The 21,050-nt window shown below is 39.0% G+C and overlaps 1 protein-coding gene across 1 annotated transcript; it reads left to right on the top strand.

The window, feature by feature from the left end:
- The first annotated feature begins 1,633 nt into the window (after positions 1-1,633).
- On the top strand, positions 1,634-20,815 carry grp (gastrin-releasing peptide). Its single transcript, XM_043701275.2, has 3 exons — positions 1,634-1,919; positions 11,560-11,798; positions 20,452-20,815. Exons 1-3 carry the CDS (start codon positions 1,763-1,765, stop codon positions 20,503-20,505), a joined length of 450 nt encoding a protein of 149 aa, XP_043557210.1. The 5' UTR covers positions 1,634-1,762; the 3' UTR covers positions 20,506-20,815.
- The last annotated feature ends 235 nt before the right edge of the window (positions 20,816-21,050 follow it).

The raw sequence follows: 21,050 nt of genomic DNA, 5'->3' as shown, positions 1-21,050 counted from the left end.
ATGTAAAATAGAGGGAGTCACTCGGTAACTTAATCATCCCCTTGAAAGTAATTGCTTGGTGATTACCATATTCATAATCTCCAAGGATATATTTCACTGATGGAAGGTTGGCGAAAAATACAAACTTGATAGGTCATGATCTGAGGGGAAATCGAGGTTGTCCGTTTGGCGGGGGTTAGCTCACAAGAAAGCGTCCACATTAACACTTTGTTTTCTGGTCGGGCTATTTGTTGCGTACTTTCACCAATTTCTTTGTTTTGAGCTGCAGAGAATTGTTCACTGTAAGAGTTCATTCAAAATAGGATGATTCAATAGTAAATGTATACCATGAATCACTCGCACAGATATATCTGCGAACTCGCACAGACATATCTCTGAACTGAACTGGTGAATTGTAATGTCCATCTGAAATTCAGAGACGAGTTGTTCACGAAACATTAGAAAATGACAAAGATTAAATAGTCCCTGGGCATATGGAAATGCACACCTTGTGCTGGAGACAGTGATACTCAGCGCATTTGTATTTGATTTGAAATTATTACATGGCAAGATTTTGACGACAGACAGTAATCGTTTACATTCGGGCGTAATCCCACTCCTTACACTCGAAATGTTACTTCCGAAAAATATTATTATTTTAATAAGTATCCAGAATAGCTTTAGTGTGAAAATAAACATTGTTAACTTAGATTTGACTCGAAGTCCTATACAAAAGGTAAACTCAATGCCTTTGCGGGTTAACTGGACCATCATTTCACTGTTAGGACAATAGGACTGACAGGGTGATGAAGACAGAGGGATTAATGACTGAAAAAACAAAATAGAAACAAATGAGGGGGATGTTAACAATAGGTCAATTGAAGCAAAATACAAGAAGTGCTGATTTTTATGAATCTGCAAGGCTTTGGGAAATGTGAATAAACTAAATAATGAAGACAAAAAAAACATCCAAGATGTATTTTTCCAAAGGTAAAAACAGAGAACGAGGCGGTGGGCTGGCCCTCCACAGAATTACCACAGGATGTGATTTATGGTGCGATAGAAAAGCTTTCAGCTTTTTAGCTTTGTTTGGTTCCCGTTACTGGTGTTGGCAAATTTTAAGCATATTGTCAACAACGTGGGTTAAGAGGGATTGGTTTATCATTAACAATCCGAAGGAGTGTTTAATAAATAGGGACTGTTGTTTTAAAAAGTACACATAACTCAGCTTGCCACCTGGTGAACATTTGTTGCCACCATTATACACAAGGCTGTTAGTAAAAGGGACGACAAACTGATGACTATTCACTGTGGACGTATTAAGGGGCACTGAACCAAAAATATACAAAACACTTGTGTTCTTGCACTGCCTCCTTTCAGCACTGTAGAGGAATTTGGGTCAATTTGCAAAAGTAATGACAACTGTATCCCCCGTGGAAGGATGATGCCAACATATCCGGTGCTGGGCGATACAACTCAGAATAAATCACTCCAAAATAGAGATGGATGATAACGTGACCTTTGATTTATACTATTCGAAAATATTCACGTAAGCGATCGTCAGCTAGTTTAATTTTGTCAGCTCCCCATGATTTCGTCATAGTTTCATATAAATTGCACTCACAGTTGAAGGCAAGCAAGGGGCCATCTATTGGAAGTGAAGAGTTGGGGGGCGATAAAAGCTTCTTCTGAATCATTCCGGACGGTTTCAGTGCAGTCCCAGACAAGGCAGACACAGAGAGAAGGGAGAAAGGGAGGGAGTTACGTGTGCTGCTACTGTGAAATGGGGTCTGAATTTATTTTATGGAAACACCGTTTGCTCTTTTCGTTGATCCTTTTGAGTGTTGCATGTTCTAAGGTCCACTATGGACTCGCAGCTCCTGTTGAAAATCAAAGCACTTTGTCCAAGATGTTCCCCAGAGGCAGTCATTGGGCGGTGGGTGAGTATTCGCTTTAATGCTACAACTGTTGCTTGCCGTAGACGTGTGCAAATGTACTCGAGCCTAGACATTGGCCGTTCAGCGAGGAGACCGATTGGACATTGAATCCCTTACTGTCGTCCCTGAAACCAAACCGTTCAACGTTTGGCCAATCGTTAAAGTGCCTTTCTACCTTGAATATTGGTGGACTGTGTGCCTGGATTGAACCCGGCACCTCGACTATATTAAAAAGTGCAAAGCGCTGTTTTATTTTAAATGAAGGTGTTTTATTTGCCTACCAGGCGGGCGGCGCTTTATTCCGTGTGTGCTTTTACTAAACTGGAACAATAGTGCGCTTATTTTTTGCGCACATGCAAACCAGTTTGTCTCCCCGTTAATCGTTAGGATTATTTCTTAAATTTCGGTGTCCGATTGGAACAAACCTTCGAACTCCGGGTAGATATTCTAAAACAGCCTGTCTGGATAGGTTATGATACCTGTCTGGGGAGGTGGGACTGGAACTTTCTGATCCAGACATCGAGATACCAGCACTGCTCCACAAAAAAAAACCTTGTTAACCGGAATGTCTTCTGTACCCGGTTAACAGCGGAATAAGTAAAATCGGAAATAAAATAAATATACAAAATGCTCGAGAAACTCCAGCAACCGCAATATTTTCGCCCTTTCCCATAAAGAAAACTCGGAAAAGTCTTTAGTAGAAACCTCAATCCGACCGGAGGCAAACTAACGCGAACAAAATGCCAATATATCCAAGATCCAAGAGGTCTCAAGACCCAATGATCTGTCCGCTGCAATCTGTTGGACAGCAGACAATGCTAAATCTACCTCGTCCCTTTTCTAGTTTGCAATGAAAATAAAAGTTTGTCCTTCTTTCGGAGTGATGAATACAGCAAGGAAAATGAGGCATATTCCAGAGTGGAACAAAGCCATCGTTTACTGTAGGCTAGCGGTTTGCCATTATTCGCCCTCTTCAGATTTCTTTCCCTGTCTAGGAATTCCAGTTTGCAGTCAGAACTTTCACCGCCTCCAGTAGCCGCTCTTTCCCACACCCCCAACACCTCAAGTAGTACGCTAGTAATTTCAGTGGCAGTCTGAAGCGAAACGCAGGATAGATACAGAACCATCCAAACACGAAATACCGACTGAGTTACAATTTTTAAAAATAGCGTATACCTTTGCGTTACTAAGATAGGTTATGCTAGTAAGAGAATTGGGGCCACGGATCACCAGCATATTAACAAACTATAAGCTTTCAATTACACCCGTGTAAAATTAATTTTACAAGCTTTACTTCCAATGTCCTGCATTCAGACCACATTTCCGAAATCCGGGAACCTGTCAGCAGAACAGTTCGAACTCTGAAGCATGCAGTTGCAATTCTGCTTTATCAGTCACATGAATCACAGATTTTACATATTATTAGGCCCTCGTTTTAAAAATAAAAATCTGAACCTAAAGGACGACACAGTTTCACTCCATGATTCCATTTTTTTTTGATGAGCGTCTTGCGCCATCTTTTGTTTATACTTATAGCAACCACTGGATCTGAACCACAATGCAGGAGTCTGCAGCACGACTATCTCGCTGATTAAACTAACCGTCAAAATAGTACCACTGCTGGATTGAACCCCCACCATCCTTTTGATCTCTCAATTAAACCGATATGTAGATTCTTTCGATAAATTGTGAATTGTGTCTCACGAATTGTACTTCTATATTGTTGTCCATGTCAGTGTAGTCTGGATTAATGCCACACAAATTTACTGTGATGAAAATTTGGTCTTCCTGCATTTTTGTTACAATTCTTAAAGCCATTTTCTTTCCAAAATATATCTTATTCAGAAATTAAGTAAAATCACGTGACAAAATAGATCATAGAGTCATAGAGATGTACAGCATGGAAACAGACCCTTCGGTCCAACCCAAAGGGTCCATGCCGACCCAATCTAGTCCCACATGCCAGCACCCGGCCCATATCCCTCCAAACCCTTCCTATTTATATACTCATCCAAATGCCTCTTAAATGTTGCAATTGTACCAGCCTCCACCACATTCTTTGGCAGCTCATTCCATACACATACCACCCTCTGCATGAAAAAGTTGTCCTTTAGGTCTCTTTTATATATTTCCCCTCTCACCCTAAACCTATCTCCTCTAGTTCTGGACTCCCTGATCCCAGGGAAAAAACTTTGTCTATTTATTCTATCCATGCCCCTCATAATTTTATAAATCTCTATAAGGTCACCTCCCAGCCTCTGACGCTCCAGGGAAAACAGCTCCAGCCTGTTCAGCCTCTCTCTGTAGCTCAGATCCTCCAACCCTGGCAACATCCTTGTAAATCTTTTCTGAACCCTTTCAAGTTTCACAACATCTTTCCGATAGCAGGGAGACCAGAATTGCATGCAATATCCAACAGTGGTCTAACCAATGTCCTGTACAGCCGCAACATGACCTCCCAATTCCTGTACTCAATACTCTGACCAATAAAGAAAAGCATACTAAATGCCTTCTTCACAAGTCAGACTTTATAGAAAATACAATAAAAATATTATGTTTTCAATTGATCATTTTACTCTTAGGTGCCTCCATCCAAATGCAACTTTGGAACATTTATTTAATACAACAAGAAGTATATGCATTTCTATACAAGTGACGTGGTGTTATAGTTAACAGACCCTTAGGTTAGCAAAGCAAAAAGGCCTCAGGTGGAAGCCTTTTCTTATTGTTCCTTTGTGACAGCTCCTCCAATCTTTAGTGTGTCTGTCAGCACATAGTTTTGCCCCTTGGAATGCGCCAGTCCATAACACTCAGTCAACATGAACTGTTTGCCCTGGAAGACCAACAAGTTTTGGGCACGTCAAAGAGTGTCTTTCTCTAATTTGATGGCCCTCCAAATGTAGTCAATGTTTGTCTTGGTTTGTGCTCCTGTGAAAAATCCCTAGAGCACAGAATCCTATATCACAGAGATGTTCAGCATGAATCACAATAAAAATGATTGTCTCTCTCTCCAGACGTTATTTGCAAAAGCACGTTCCAAAAGGAGATGTGTGGTGTCTCTTCACCACCACAGCCATCTCAAGGGCAGCAAATGGCACCTTAGAGAGCATGCATGAAAGACCTGATAGATAGTGCCCATCTCACCGCCAGTACTGTGCTTGTCAGAAAGTTCTGATGATGAGGTGTTCTGTCAAATGACTTTGTCTCCACAGGGGCATTATCTGAGATGGTCACACAAACATAGAAACAGTGCAGGAGTAGGCCATTCAGCCCTTTGAGCCTGCTGCACCATTCAGTATGATCATAGTTAATCTTCTATCCAAATAACATCAACATTCTTCTTTCCCCATATAGCCTTGAGGACATTACATTGCTGAATACTATGTTTGTTTTGAATCCCCTCAACCAAAGCCACCAAAATAAATTAGTTGGCTATATCTCTTGCTGTGATGTTTGATATGTTTATCATGCTCTTGGACATATCAGCGTTTCAAAAGCGTGGAGCACTTTGGAATGACCTGAAGATATGAAAGGTATTTTATAAATTTTTTTTGTTCTAAAGAAGTCAATCGGGAACTTGTAGCAGACACACTGAATACAGTAATGATGCAACTGACAAGAAATGAATAATGTTATCATTACCATGGATCATCTTGTCAGAAATTTTGTAATGATTGTCAGAAGGCACTGCATTTGGGCTGTATTTGTTTAACTCCAGCTATGAACTATAGTGCTAGAGCAAAGACGATCAACTTGAGAGCAGAACTGAAACAGTACTGTGGGACTGTTACTTATTATTCATTCACTGGATATGCCCAGCCTTAATTACCCAGTGGGCAGTTGAAAGTCAACCACTGCTAGGTCAAGAGTCATATGTTGGCCAAATTAGGTCAGGTTGATAGATTTCTTTCTCACAAGAACATTCGTGAACCAGATGGGATTTTGTTTTCTTGACAATGGACAAGTGTTGCATGGTCATAGTTAGATTCTTCAGATTTGTTATTGTATTTAAATTCCACAATCTGACATGGCAGGGTTGACCACAGGTCCCCAGAACATTACCTCTAGATTAATAGTCCAGCAATAATGCCACTAGGTCATTGCCTCCCCAGTACTGAAATGCTTGTAGCTCAAAGTAAGCAATTTTCATAGTTCATAATTTAATGTAAAGACCACCTACCATTAGAACTGATGCATGTATCAAGATAAAACATTTTCATTTGTTGATAAACATAACATGGAGTGTTTACAGCTGGCTGCTTATAACTAGAATAAAACATGATTTACCTCATATGCAAAAGGAAGAACATTATTAGAAACAAATCAGGACTGCTGAGAATTCTGAATAAAAAGAGACAATGCTGGAAATTTCCAGCAGGCAATTCAGCTGAAGGGTTAGAACAGAACATAAACCTTTCTTTCAATGCTGAGCAACTGCTGTGCATTTGAAGAAATAAGACTGCTTTACATAATATGCTGTATATTGGAGATAAGGTTTACATTGTTTATCTTGAGTAAGTTGTTGTCAGAGCCCATTAGAACTGTATCCAGTCCCTTCAGCAATTTTATGGAGTGATTCAATTGACTTAACACTGACATCCATGATGCTGCATACTTAAGGAGGAGGCTAATATGAATCATCCTCTTGACACTTCTGGCTGAAGGTAGTTGCAAATGCCATATCATTGTCTTTGCATTTATGAGCTTGCCTTTGCCTTCATTAAGCATTAACCCTACTCAGGTTAGCTGTTTGCTAATCCACCACTTTTGATGTCTAGATGTAGGTGGACTTCAGAATTTTGATCTGATCTGAATCTGTTCCAGTGCTGCTTCAACTCTGGTATCTATCCAAAATGGATAATTTGCCTAGATCTGTCCTGTCCATAAAAAAAAGGGACAAATTAAACGACCAATTACTGCTCCAAAATTGACTCTCATTGATCAGTAAACTGGTAGAAGTTGTCATTGATAATGCTATCAAGTGTCACTTATTCAATTACTCACTTAGCCTCATTTTGGGCTCTGCAAGACCCAGTCAGCTCCACACTTCATCATAACAAAGAACAAAGAAAGCTTACAGCTCAGGAACAGGCCCTTTGGCCAAATCTACTGTTTAAACCTGTCGCCCATTCCTAAGCATATGTATCCCTCTGCTCCCTACCTATTCATGCATTTAATGTAAAGACCACCTATCATTAGAACTGATGCATGTATTTAAGACAAATCTTAAATGAATCTACCATGCCTGCTTCTGCTACTTCTGCTGGCAATGTGTTCCAGACACCTACCACCCTCTGTGTAAATTACTTGCTTTGTGTATCCCCCTGAAACATTTCACTTTTCACATTGAAAGTGTGACCTCTCGTTATTGAATCCTTCACCCAGGGGAAAAGGCTTGTCTCTATCCACCCTGTCTATATCCTTCATGATTTTGTACACCTCAATCAGGTCCCCCTCAGTCTCCTTTTTCCTAATGAAAACAAACCTAACCTACTCAACCTCTCTTCATAGCTAGCACCTTCCATACAGGCAACATCCTCGTAAACCTTCTCTGCTCCGTCTCCAAAGCCTTTTGGTAATGTGGCAACCAGAACTGTATATAGTATTCTAAATGCGGCCAAACCAACATCGTGTACAATTTTAAAATGACCTGCCAGCTCTTATACTCAATACCCTTTTGGATGAAGGCAAGCATACCATATGCCTTCTTGACCACTCTATCCACCTGCGCAGTTACCTTCAGGGTACAATGGGCCTGAACTCCCAGATCTCTCTGCTCATCAACTTTTCCCAAGGCTCTTCCGTTTATTGTATAATTTGCTCTAGAACTAGACTTCCCAAAATGCATCACCTCACATTTGCTTGAATTGAACTCCACCTGCCACTTTTCCACCCAACTCTCCAGTCAATCTATATTCTCCTGTATTCTTTGACAGTCCCTATGCTTTCTGCTACTTCACCAATCTTCGTATCATCTGCAAACATGCTGATCATATCAACAGTGCCTTCTTCCAGATCATTTATTAGAAACAACAGTGGCCCCAGCACTGTGGAATACCACTGGTCACCTTTCTCCATTTTGAGAAATTCCCTTCCATTACGACTCTCTGTCTCATGTTGCTCAACCAGTTCTTTATCCACCTAGCTAGAATACTCTGCACACCATGTGACTTCACTTTCTCTATTAGTTTACCATGGGGAACCTTATCAAAAACCTTGCTAAATTCCATGCTAGATGAAGCCTTTCCTTCATCTAGCAACTTGGTCACTTCTTCAAAGAGCTCTATTAAGTTGGTAAACCCCACTCCAAATATGAACAAAAGAGCTGAATTCCAGAGGTGAATTGTTACTGCTTGCCTTTGATATTGAGGCAGCATTTAACTGAATTTGGCATTAAGAAGCCTGGGCAAAATTGAAGTCAGTGGCAACTGTGAGAAAACTCAGCACTGCTTGGAATCATAGCTAGCACAAAGAAAGATGGTTATAGGAGTCATGTATCAGCCCTGGGACATTGCTACATGAATTCATCAGGTTAGTGTCACGAGCCTAGACATTTTTACCTACTTCATCAGTGACTTACATGTGAACAAATTCGGTAGAGTAGATGTTCCATGATTATTCAATAATGAATCAATATCATTCACAGCTCCTCAGATACTGCAGCAGCCTTTGCTAGCCTGCAATAAGACTTGGAAAGGATCCATGCTACATGGAAAGTAACAGTCACAGCACACAAATGCAAGGCAATATGCATCTCAAAAAAGTGGAAATTGAACCATCTTCCCATGATATAAAACTGCAATGAGATCTCTATCAGCACTGCTATTGGCTAGGAATTTAACTGGACCAGGCAAATAACTAGTGACAGATCAGAAGTTGAGAATTCAGCAATAATTTACTCACTGTAAATCTTGAATCCTCAATCCCTATCCACTACTTACAAGGAACATCAATTTTCCCAGGTTAAAGCAACTCCAACAACAGTCAAGTTCAACATCGTCCTGTAAAGTGAAACCAGTTGATTGTCAGACCATCCACCATCTTAAATATTTATTGCCTCCATAACTTGTGCACAATGGCAGTAATGTCTACCATCTATAAGATGCACTGCAGCAATTGATCATAGCTCCTTCAACAGCTCTTTCCAAATCTGTGAACTCTACCACCGAGAAAAACAAGAATAACATGGACATTTAAAAACACTTGCAAGTTCCCCATCAAGTGGCATACCAGCTTGACTTGGAATTGTATTGCTGTTCCTTCACTGTAAACTGAATTGAATCTAGGAACTTCCTCACAGACAGGTAATAGCAACACTACATAGACTACAAAGTTCAATAAGACAGAACACCATCATTTTGCAAGGATAATTAGAGCTGGGCAAAAGTATTAGTCATTTCAGAGACATTCATATCTCATTAATTAATTTTTTGACAAAATTTGATTTTTGAGTTCTTGGCATTATTTCGGTGAACCTTTTAGAAGGAATTGGACAATTACAATTCAAGAACTATAACACTGTTGCAACTTGTCCTTCATAGGTATACAATGGAGTAGTGCATAGTTAGAATGTTAAAAATACTTAATCATTTTGTAGCTAATGATGTTTAATTAAATTCCAAGAAGTCAAACCAAGGAGTTCCAGGATCCTGAGAATGGTGTTGTCACCTGCTTTTGTATACATCTTTTGACAATAAGGACATTTTTGATAGTATAGGCGCTGTCATACTTTAACACCAGCTTGAATTGGATTTTTTGGTGGAACTTGAAATGACTGCAAAGTGTCTCAATGGCACAATATCAACTGAAAAGGCTAACATGAAGCTTTAAATTTTCAGCACAAACCAAAAGAATCCTGGCTGTTTGAAAAAAAACATTCTGGCAATAATGCTGAATGAAAATAATGTGAAATACATTGTGCAACATTTGTTATCAAATTTAGTATATCATCCATATTAACGAGGAGACATTGGCCTAGTGGTATTGTTGCTAGACTATTAACTCAGAGATCCAGGGAATGTTCTGGAGACCTACGTTCAAGTCCCATGACAAATGGTGAAGTTTGAATTCAATTGGAGTCTGGAGTTAAGAGACTAATGGTGACCATGAAACCATTGTTGATTATTGGGAAAAGCCTATCTGATTAACTAATGTCTTTTAAGGAAGGAAACCCTGTCTGGCCTATATGTGATGTCAGACTCACGGCAATGTGGTTGACTCAACAGTCCTCTGGACAATTAGGGGTGGGCATTTAATAAAGTAAAATAGCATGGAAACAGACTCTTTGGTTCAACTCGTCCATCTCTGCCAAGCTTTCCAAACTAAACTAATCCTACTTGTCTGCATTTGGCCCAAATCCCTCTAACCTTTCCAATTCATGTGCATTTCCAAATGGCATTTAAATATTTTAACTGTCTCTGCATTTACCAGTTCCTCTGATAGTTCATTCCACACATGAACGATCTACTATGTTAAAATGTTACCCCTCAGATTCCTTTCAAATTTTGTCTCCTCTCACCTTAAAAATATGCCCTGAGTTTTGAACTCAGCCACCATAGGGAAAAGATGGTTGATATTCACATTATCTATGCCCCTCATGATTTTATAAACTTCCATAAGGTCACTCCTCAACCTCCAATGCTCCAGTGAAAAAAGTCTCAGTCAATCCAGCCTATCCCTTTAACTCAAACCCTCCAGACCTAGCAACCTCCTGGTAAATCAAGTCTGAACTGTCTCAATTTAATCAAATACGTCCTTCAATAGGGCGACCAGAACTGTACACGGTACTCCAAAAGTGGCCTCATCCTGTATAACCTCAACATGATGTCCTAAATCTTACACTCCGTGATCTGAGCAATGAAGGCAAATATGCTAAATGCCTTCTTAATCACCCTGTCTACCTGTGATGCAACTTTCAAAGAACTATGCATCTGAACCCCTTGTTCTCTCTAGCAGATGGACAACACTTTCCAGGAGCCTACGATTAACTGTATAAATTTTGCCATTGTTTGTTTTACTAAAATGCAATACCTCACATTTACTCAAATTACACTCCAACTGTCATTCCTCAACCTATTGGGCCAATTGATCAAGATCCCTTTGTAATCTTAGATAGCCATCTTCACTGTCAACTTATACCACCAATTTCGGTGTCATTCACAAAAGTAGAAACCATGTCCCCTAAATTCTCATCCAAATTGTTTGTATAAATTACAAAGATAAGTGGACCCAGCACCAATCTCTGCAGAACACTGCTGGTCACAGGCTTCCAGTCTGAAATACAACCCTCCACCCGCCCCTGTCTTCTACTGTCAAGACAATTTTGTCTCCAATTGGTAAGCTCTCTCTGAATCCCATGTTCTCTACCATGCGGAACCTTGTCAAAGGCTTTACTAAAGCCTTTTTAACACTCTACCCTCATCAATCTTCTTAGTTTTGTTGATCTAGCCAGAGATACTCATACCCTGTGAATGAATGAAATGAAATATTAGTGCAGACATATTCTATGTTCACAGTTCCTTCTGGTGGACGATCTTTCCAGAGAGCCATTGAAGCCAAAGTAATTCTAATTAAAAACAATCCCACCTCTCATGCTTATATGGTACTATACTTCAAATTTAGTGTAAATCTTCTTGATTTTAAGGTCATTTGATGGGGAAGAAAAGCATTGACGACAGCCTTTATGGCTATGCCAGCAGTGACAACATGGCTCTATCAGAATATGCCAAGCAGACAGAAGGTAACTTGCAATGGGCTGAGATGGCCAAGGATTTCTTACGTTTGTGGGAAGGAGTCACATCCAGAAAGATTCAGCCAACAAAGGAATACTTTCCAATATTTACCAAGAAGCCATGGCAGACAACTGACAATGACGTCCGAGAGGTAAGTATACAAAATCCACTTTGCAATAAACAGAGAAAACTCTCCTAAGGGATTACTTAGCAAAATAAAAATAATTAATCATATAGGGCAAAAATATCAGTACTTTAATCACTGATAATTGGAAGTTGGATGATCACACTGAAGATATTAACACACAAGTGTTCCATCCTTCCTGAACTAGACTGAGGAACTCATCTAGAATATTGGTTCCTGATTACTATATATTAACTGCTGCTGGAAAGTTTGAGTAGAAGCATAGCCTGCTGGCAATGCTGTCACTTGTTTGGGAATAGCAGAATAGCAACAACCAGAATGTAGTTAAGACATAGAAAGTGTTTATTTTGTTGTGTATTGGAAATGGTAATGTCTACAGAAATATATTTTTCCATTAGGAAGGTGATGGAGAATATTGGAGGAAGAAGAGCAATTTTAATTTAGATGCTGTAAAATAACGTTTCTTATGATGCACTCCATCAAAGTTATAGCTGTGCAATGTATAATGACAGCAGTCAATGACAATTTGGATTTATATAATTCCTTTAATGTAGTAAGAGGTCTCAAGATGCTTTAAGGAGTTAGAGCAATTTGATAAACAAATATTTAGACAAATGACGAAAAGGTTGGTTAACTGTCTTTTGCGCAATTAGTGATGGGCAATAAATGCTGCCAAGCCAGTGACACCCACATTCTGTGAATGAATAAAGAAAAAAACAAGAATTTTGTTTTGAGAAGTATCATGAGGAAACAAAGTCGGAAAGGCAGAAAGATTTAGAAAGGGAATTCCAGAGCTCAGTCCCAAGACTGCTGCATTCATGGCTGCCAATGGTCGGGTGATTAACATCAGGGATGCACAAGAATCAAAAGATGGTCAAGATTGCAAAGATAAGTGAGGCTGCCAGAGTTTAGAGTGATAGAGAGTGGTAGAGCCATCACAGATCAGAAAAAAAGGGAACATCAAATTTCAACAGTATCGAGCTTCAATGATACTCAGTCTTATTTCCCTGCTAAGAAAATGATTGAATTTTTTTATAAATCACAAAATATGTAATAAATGTGAGGAGCTTCTGGTACAATAGTGCACTCTTAAAATAGGAAGAGTATTGATAAGAAGAAACACTGGAAACAATTTCTCTCATGAGCCTGCCTACAGTGGAAAATCGGTGGAACTGTTTATATTGTTTTACTGGTGTCTCTGTGAAACTTGAAAAAGCTACAGTGGAATGGCGGACAATCCCTGCAGAAATTTTACACCTAAGTGTTTAAATTATTAAGCGCCAACATAAAACTCTTTGTGGCTGAAATTCCTGGGTGATCAGAATTGTGGCATACCCATGTGTTACAATATAAAATGTCATTTCAAATGTAACAGAATGTATGAGGACAGATTTAAAAGCACATCTCCCCGTCTGAAGTCATGGCTTTCAGTGGTGGAGGGAGGGAAATTAGGGATGTACAAAAGACCAGAATTGAAGGATTACTGAAATTACAAAGATGAATAAGATTGCCAGACTTAGGGATGCTATTGAGTTTTGAGAAGATTTGTAGCTTAGGTTGAGGTTCTGGATTAGGTTTGCTCACTGAGCTAGGTTTGAGCTACCTTCTCACTCAGCAAGCAAACCTACTTAGGGAGGCTACGCTGAGAATTCAAACCAATGTGGTTTTGAAAAGTTTTTTAAAAAGTTATTTCATGAAATATGACCATCATTAGTAAGACCAGTGTTTGTTGCTCATTCCTAAATGTCCTTGAGGAGGCAAGAACCTGTATATCTGCATGGTGTATGTAAATCCTCAGAGCTGATGAGTATTCAAAGAATTCTCAGCTGCAGATAGCTGATGACAATTCTTTCTATGTCTTCCAGAAATACAATAGGCAAAAATAATTGATCCCTCCTGATTATTTGTGACTAATTGTGGTGTTTCATTGAATGGTTCACTCAGAGGAGGCCATTTGGTCCCACATGTCCATGCCAGTTTCTTGCAAATGCCCTTTCCCTGTAGCCATGCAGTTTTTTTTCTCCTTGATAATTAGAATTCCTTTTCAAAACTACAACTGAATCTACATGCACCAAATTCTCAGGCAACAAATTCCAGATCTTAACCACTCACTGTATCAAAACATTCCTCCCTTGTTGCATTTGTTTCTTTTGCCATTTAACCTAAATTAGTGTCCTTTAGTTCTCAGCACTACTGCCAATCTAGCCTTCAAATCTTTTCTAAAGTGTGATTTCCAGAATCACACACAGTGCTCTAGTTGAGACTGAACCAATTTCTTTTTATATAAAGGCTTACCATTACTTCCTTGTCCTCTATGTCTTTATTTATAAAACCCAGGATTCCAGATGTTTTATTGAGCAATTTCTTTTAGCTTGCTCCGCCACCTTCACGGATTTCTTGTATGAGTCAAAGTACCTCTGCGCCTGACCACATTTTGGAAATTTACTTTTATTTTGTAATGCCTAACTTCACTCTTCCTAGCAAAGAACAACATTTCACACTCCGCACATTAAATCTCATCTGCCATTTGTCCATCCATTCCACCGCTCTGTTTATGTTCTCTTGAAACCTGTTGATACAATCCTAGGTCTGCATCACCTAAAAATTTGAAATTGTGCCCTCAAAAGGGAATTGGAAGGTGAAGGCCAAAGTGCCCACAATTTCCACCTTTGCTTACCTTAGTACCCTGAAATGTAATTTATATGGTCCCATGATGTATGAGCTTTAAGTGCAACCATTCAGGCTGATACCTTCTTTCTCAATTTTAACTCCATCCAGAATCAACCACATCCTTCTTAGCTTAACCTTTACTTTGCAGCAATCTACCTTTACTTGCATCTTCTAATAGCAAAAGAAACATCACAGCCCCCTCAAATCATATGTCTTCTCCTGTCTAAGAATAAAAGAACTTTACGATTAATAATAAAAGTAGGTCTTTTAGCCCCTCTCTGCCATTTGATAGTATTATGGCCAATCTGACTGCAGCCTCAACTCAACTTTCTTGTCGGCTCCCCATAGCCTTGGGCTCCCTTATTGATCAAAAATCTACCTGACTCAACTTTGAATGTACTCAATTATTCAACCTCCTCTGCTGTCTGGGGAAGAGAATTCCATAGGTTAACAATTCTTTGAAAGAGAATAAAATTCTCCTTATGGTCTTAAATGGCAAACTGCAATTTTTTAAAAGTATGTCCCCTGTTTCTAGACTCTCCAATAATGGAAAGCATTCTCTCAACATACACCCTTTCAATTGCTTAGGATCTTATATACTTCAATAAGATCATCTCTCATTCTTCTAAGCTTCAGTGATTCGGCCTGTTCAAAATTTCCTTATGAGAAAGCACGTGCATCATAGGCATCACGATAAGAACTTCCCCTGAACTTCTTCTAATCCAGTTATATCCTAGAGTAAACAGATCAAACCAGTAGGAGAAAGTGAGGACTGCAGATGCTGGAGATCAGAGCTGAAAATGTGTTGCTGGAAAAGCGCAGCAGGTCAGGCAGCATCCAAGGAGCAGGAGAATCGACGTTTCAGGCATGAGCCTTTCCTGAAGAAGGGCTCATGCCTGAAACGTCGATTCTCCTGCTCCTTGGATGCTGCCTCTCCTGCTGCGCTTTTCCAGCAACACATTTTCAGATCAAACCAGTATCCCAGATACAGTCTCACTAAGGTCCTGCATAGTTGCAGTAAAAGTTCCCAACTTTTATATTCCATTCTCCTTGCAATAAATGTTAACATTCCATTTGCATTCTGAATCACTTGCTGCACTGACAAACCAACCTTTTGTCATTCCCGAGCTCTCCGCACCACAGAATTCTACAATTTCTCTCCATTCAGACAATATTTTTGTCTGGCCCTAATTTTTCATTCTTCCTGCCACAGTGGACAAGTTCACATTTTCCTACATTATACTTCCTCTGTCAATTTATGTCCTTTCACTTAACCTGTTTAAATCCTTTCATAGACTCTTTACATACTTAGTTTTCTACCAATCTTGGTGTCACAAACAAAGTAACTTTATGTTCATCCAAGACCTTGCTATATATTATAAGTAGTTGTTATATATTATAAGTAGCACTGACCCTGTGGCTCGCAAGCCTGAAAAAGACTAATTTATCCCTAATGTCTGTTTCCTTTTAGAATTATTATCACATATTCTCAAGTACAGGGATACACAAGTACAGTGAAAGGTGTACAAAGTCATCATTCTCAGCACCATCTTAGATACAAAACTTAGGTACAAAGTAGAAAAATAAATAACTAAAGTTAAACTTATGGTGAACGTTACAATCTTTCTTTAGCCATGGGCTAGCAAATCATTTGTTCAAATTAATATTTTACATCTACACCATGAGCTTTTATTTTGTGTGGTAACCTTTGATGTATCTAGCTGACTTCCTCTTATGCTCTTGGTTCTCCCTCCTTAATTTCTTTTCATGATTCCTCGTTGATTTCTGAAACTTGCCCAATTACCTGACCCATCAGTGACTGATCTTTGCAGATTTCTATATTTTTCTTTCAATTTGATGTTATCTTTTGTTAATCAAGATGGTGCATTTTTCTGAAAGAATCTTTCATTCTCAATGGAATATACCTTTGATTGCACTTTCAGAATGTTGGCTATAATTCATCTACTCTCCTGCTTTTTAACCTATCTTCCCTATTTACTTCATTCATCTCATATCATTAGAATGGTATTCAATTAAGTTTAAGATATCAAATTTAACTGGGTGGCACCAAGGCTCACGGCGCCAGGGACCCGGGTTCGATTCCAGCCTTGGGTGACTGTCTGTGTGGAGTATGCACATTCTCCCAGTGTCTGTGTGGGTTTCCTCAATGTGCCCCCGTTGGGTACATTAGTCAGGGGTAAATATAGGATAATTGGGTCTGGGTGGGTTACTGTTTGGAGAGTTGGTGTGGCCTTGTTGGGCAGAAGGGCCTGTTTCCACATTGTAGGGATTCTATGATCTATGATATTAGTCTTGGACCCAATCCTCTCACCCTCAAACTGAAATGTCAAAATTGAACATGTTATAGTCACTATCACCAAGGAGCTCTGTTACTGTGGGATCGTTAATTAATCTTGTCCCATTGCACATTGCCAGATCTAAAATAATATAATCCCTGGTTGGAACTAAAATGTACTTAGACTATGACATTTTCCTGACCACACTCTAATAACTCATCCTCTAGGCGACCTTTGCCAATCTGATTTGTCAAATCTAAATGAAAATGAAATCACTCATGTTTATTACAGTATGTGTCTTACAAGCCCTCATTATTTCTTCATGTATACACTTCCTACAATGTAGTTACTGTTAGGGATCCTACAAACTACTTTACAAGTGCCCTCTTACCTTTGCTATTTCTAACCTTTACGCAAACTGATTCCAGGATGATTCGAGTGAAGACTGTCCCAACAGCAAACTCCTGAATTTCCTCAGTGCTGATGCAGTGCCCCATGAGTCAAAACCTATTTATCCCACACCTAGCTTTGAGCCATGCATTAAATTCCCGAAGCCTATTGACCCCATGGTCAGGTAGCAATCCAGAGATTATAACCTTCATGGTTCTGCTTTCTATTTTAGTCTTTAGCAGTTCATAATGCACAAGCAGAACCTCTTTTCTCATCCTATTGCTCCATGTGACCACAACAACTGGTAATATCATGAATGATAGAGACTTGCTGCTTCTCTCTTTTTGCACAATCTATCTCTCAGATTGGTGCAGACTGAATTTGTCTGTGAGCTTCAGTGATACCTTTCGGAAAAACTGCAACCCAGTTCTAAAATGGTTCAACACTCATGAAGTTTCTATTTCGATATCGATGTGAATAACTTGGGTTTTGTACCGAGATAGAAATGTGAAGTAGCTTTCCTTGAGGCCACCATCCAAAGTCCATATACTTTGGGTTGGGGACTTCAAAGAGTAGCACTACAGCTCTGACTGAGCTGGCCAAGTCATAAAGGGCCTAATTGCAAGATAGGGCCTGTGGCTGATGGTGCAACTCCAGGAATTCCTCAGTGTAGTACACTAGGCCCAAACATCCTGAGTTATTTTACCAATGCTCTTCCCTCCATCATAACGTCACAAGTGGAAATGTTCACTGATGTTTGCACAATGTTCTGCACCTTTCATAGATACTGAAGCCATCTATGGCAGGATACAGGTTTGAACTGTTAGTGTAATTCATAGCACTTGGTACTGTTTCGTAAGTACTATCTGATGACAGAATGTTTTCTCAGTATGGTCTGAATTTTGTAAACATAGACAGGCTGAGCACAGCCAGTTGCAAACAACCAAAGGAACATGCTGTTTGACACATCCATCAGTCACTGGGCAAAAAGCCCAAATAGCTGGCAACTCATAAATGCTGAAAATCACATATTCATCTTTTCAACTTGATGGCTTCCTGTTTAAAGAGAACATTACTTTATTGTGAAGAGGATGGCTTCATCTTGCTTAATTTTTTGAGACACCATTTGAGGTGGTCTGGGCACTTCTCAGTGAAATATTGATGGCCTTAGACACATTCATGAGTTAATGTGAGTTCCAGCGAGCAATGACCTGATTAGGTCATCAGTATTCCACACGATACATGTTATATGTCGTACCTTGGCATGAAGCATAAAGGGACCAGATGGCTCAAGCTTAATTGCAACGTGAGCTTCTAAGATCAATTTTATAGCATGTAAAAGTGTAAAAATCCCACTAAGTATATTGAGCAGCAATGGTAGGCTTTCAGTAGACCACAATACAGAACCCATTTTGGATGTTTCAACTAGCACAATGACAAAAGAGAGCTTATTAGACTGCTCCATTTCACAGGTGAACTTGAGTTTGTGTTGAAGCCCATCTTGGCAACCGGGATGCATCACTTTTATCTGAAACTGTGTGAATTGATATCATGAACTCAACAACTCATGTATTAGAGTTCAGCTTCAACAACACCATGATTAAGCACAAATAAATGCTGTTGCCATTCGATCCCCTTTAGGCCCAGCCCTTGCTAACATTTTTGTTGGTTTCTTTGGGAAACAGATCTTTAGTGGAATGATCCCTAACTTCTTTCCTCTTGCATATTTTCAATGCGTAGATAATGTGTTTGCTATACTTGAGTCTGTCATGTCATGTCAGAATTTCCTTACACCCCTCACTTGGCTTAATCCAGCAAAATTATTGCATGTTTGATAAGGAAAATGTTTTCAGTTTGTCTGCAGTGCAGACATTGACCATTGGTTGGTGCTGTAGGGTGAACTTGAGTTCTTTTTGTTGTATTTTTACTTTGAGGTAAGTTTTTTTTCAGTATTTCTATTTACATTGTAAACCATCTTTTCTCTTTTTTCTATCTGGGAAGCTTCTTCCAACTTAGTCTTGCCTGTTTCAAATACATTATCTTTCCATCTGGCATTCACATTGTGCCCACTAACCTTCACTCTTTAGCTCATGATCTTTGTCCCACTCCAGATCCTTACTGCTGACATTGCTGTTCCTGATTTGATCATGTCAACTCTTCCCAAACTATTTCTAGCCACAGCTGTGTCATCGTGTTGTGAAAGTCATTTGTTTAATATTGATAGCAGGCACCAATATTAACAACTTATATTTATGTAGCGCCTTTATCATAATAAAATACCCCAAGGCAGTCCAGAGTGCTTAACAGAACAAAGTATAACACTGAGCATCAGTAAGAAATATCAGGAAAAATTACTCAAACCTTGCTCTAAGAGGCAGATTTTATGGAAAGCCTTAAATCAGGAAAGTAAGGTAGAGAGTCAGAGAGGCACAGGAATGGATTTCTAAATCTTAAGGCCCAGACAGCTGAAGGAGCTGTCACTAATGGTAAAGTAATCAAAATTGAAGGTGCCCAAGTGGTTAGAATAAGATGTAAATCCAAATGAGATAGACAGATGCTGTAAATGTTGAAATTGTTGTGTTTAGTTCATATTGCATGAATGTATTGCCTTCTTCTGCTAATTCCTCGAAATGAGGAGGATTCTTACCATGGAGTACATCCTCTGGCAAGAAATTGAAGGTTTTGTGCTTCAGGTACTACTTTGTCCTGGCTGACCAGGAAATGTTCTTGCTTTTACCACTATCCATAATCAACCTGTTTGGCTACATCATGAATGGGATACATTGTACAACTGTGGTACATGATCACTGTGGGAGACGCACATCATTGATTTCTTGGCATCAATATATGTCTAAGAATTAAAGCAATTTGGAATACTTCTAATTTTAATTTATTCCATTGTGAGAGCTATTCAATTTTTTTGATTTAAATAGATCATCTTTTCATTAAGTTTTCTATTTTTGTCATTGCCTTTTTTATATGGATAGTCAGGATTCAAGTTATGGAATTGCTTCTGTATTGAGTAATTGTGTAACTTTCCCATTTGGCCAAAAGGTGGAGTGATTCACTTTGGAAAGAATCTGATCTCATCCTTTTTTTCCTTCTTTCAGAGATCTGCAAACGGGCTAGTGTGTTACTGAAGGCTACAGAAGACTCTGACTTTGATCTTTTCTGTGTCACTAGCAATTGAATAATAAGAAGATAATTAGATATTCATCTTGTTGCTTTTAAATAGTTCTCAATTAATTAAATGATTACAATGACAAGGGTTTTGCTAATTGATAATGTTTCTTCTTTGACAGATGGTGGATTATCTTCTGCAATTGACTAGGCTGAAGGATGAAACCCCAAGTTGAATACATTATATCAATCCTGCCAGAAACAAATCTAAAGAGACTATTATGTTCTTTTCTCCAAGTGTTTAGCTGTACCAAATTCTGGATAAAATTGCTTTTGTTTAAAAATAACTGAATGTTCTTGTACCTCTGAACATTAACTAAATGATTTTCACACAGCAGATTATGTTTTGATGTTTTTAATGTAAATAAGCATTGTTAGGGAAGGTCTTCCAACGTAAAGATCATAATTTTACTATTTTGATGTTTTATAATCATTCACCTTTTGGTTTGCAGCTACATTATGAATTATAAGAATAAACTCTAAACCATGTTATGTCAGTTTCAATAGTTAAAGTAACTAAAGCCATTGAGAAATGGATGATAAACAATGACATCTGAATTCATATGTGCACATTCTGAATATGAGCCATCACTGCTTTTCCAGTCGCATTGTAGATGATTACAGGTATTTTCATTTTTATACAAAAGGAGGAATAATGGATTACATAATTCTCTAGAATTGATTGTCATCTCCCTGGCTGGAACTGGGGTTGAAATGATTG

The sequence above is a fragment of the Chiloscyllium plagiosum genome, unplaced genomic scaffold, assembly GCF_037043375.1.
Source record: "Chiloscyllium plagiosum isolate Xiang-an unplaced genomic scaffold, Cpla_swu_hap1 HiC_scaffold_1, whole genome shotgun sequence".
Lineage (NCBI taxonomy): Eukaryota > Metazoa > Chordata > Chondrichthyes > Orectolobiformes > Hemiscylliidae > Chiloscyllium > Chiloscyllium plagiosum.
Note: the sequence above shows the minus strand (reverse complement) of the source record. Positions and strands in the feature narration are given on the sequence as shown.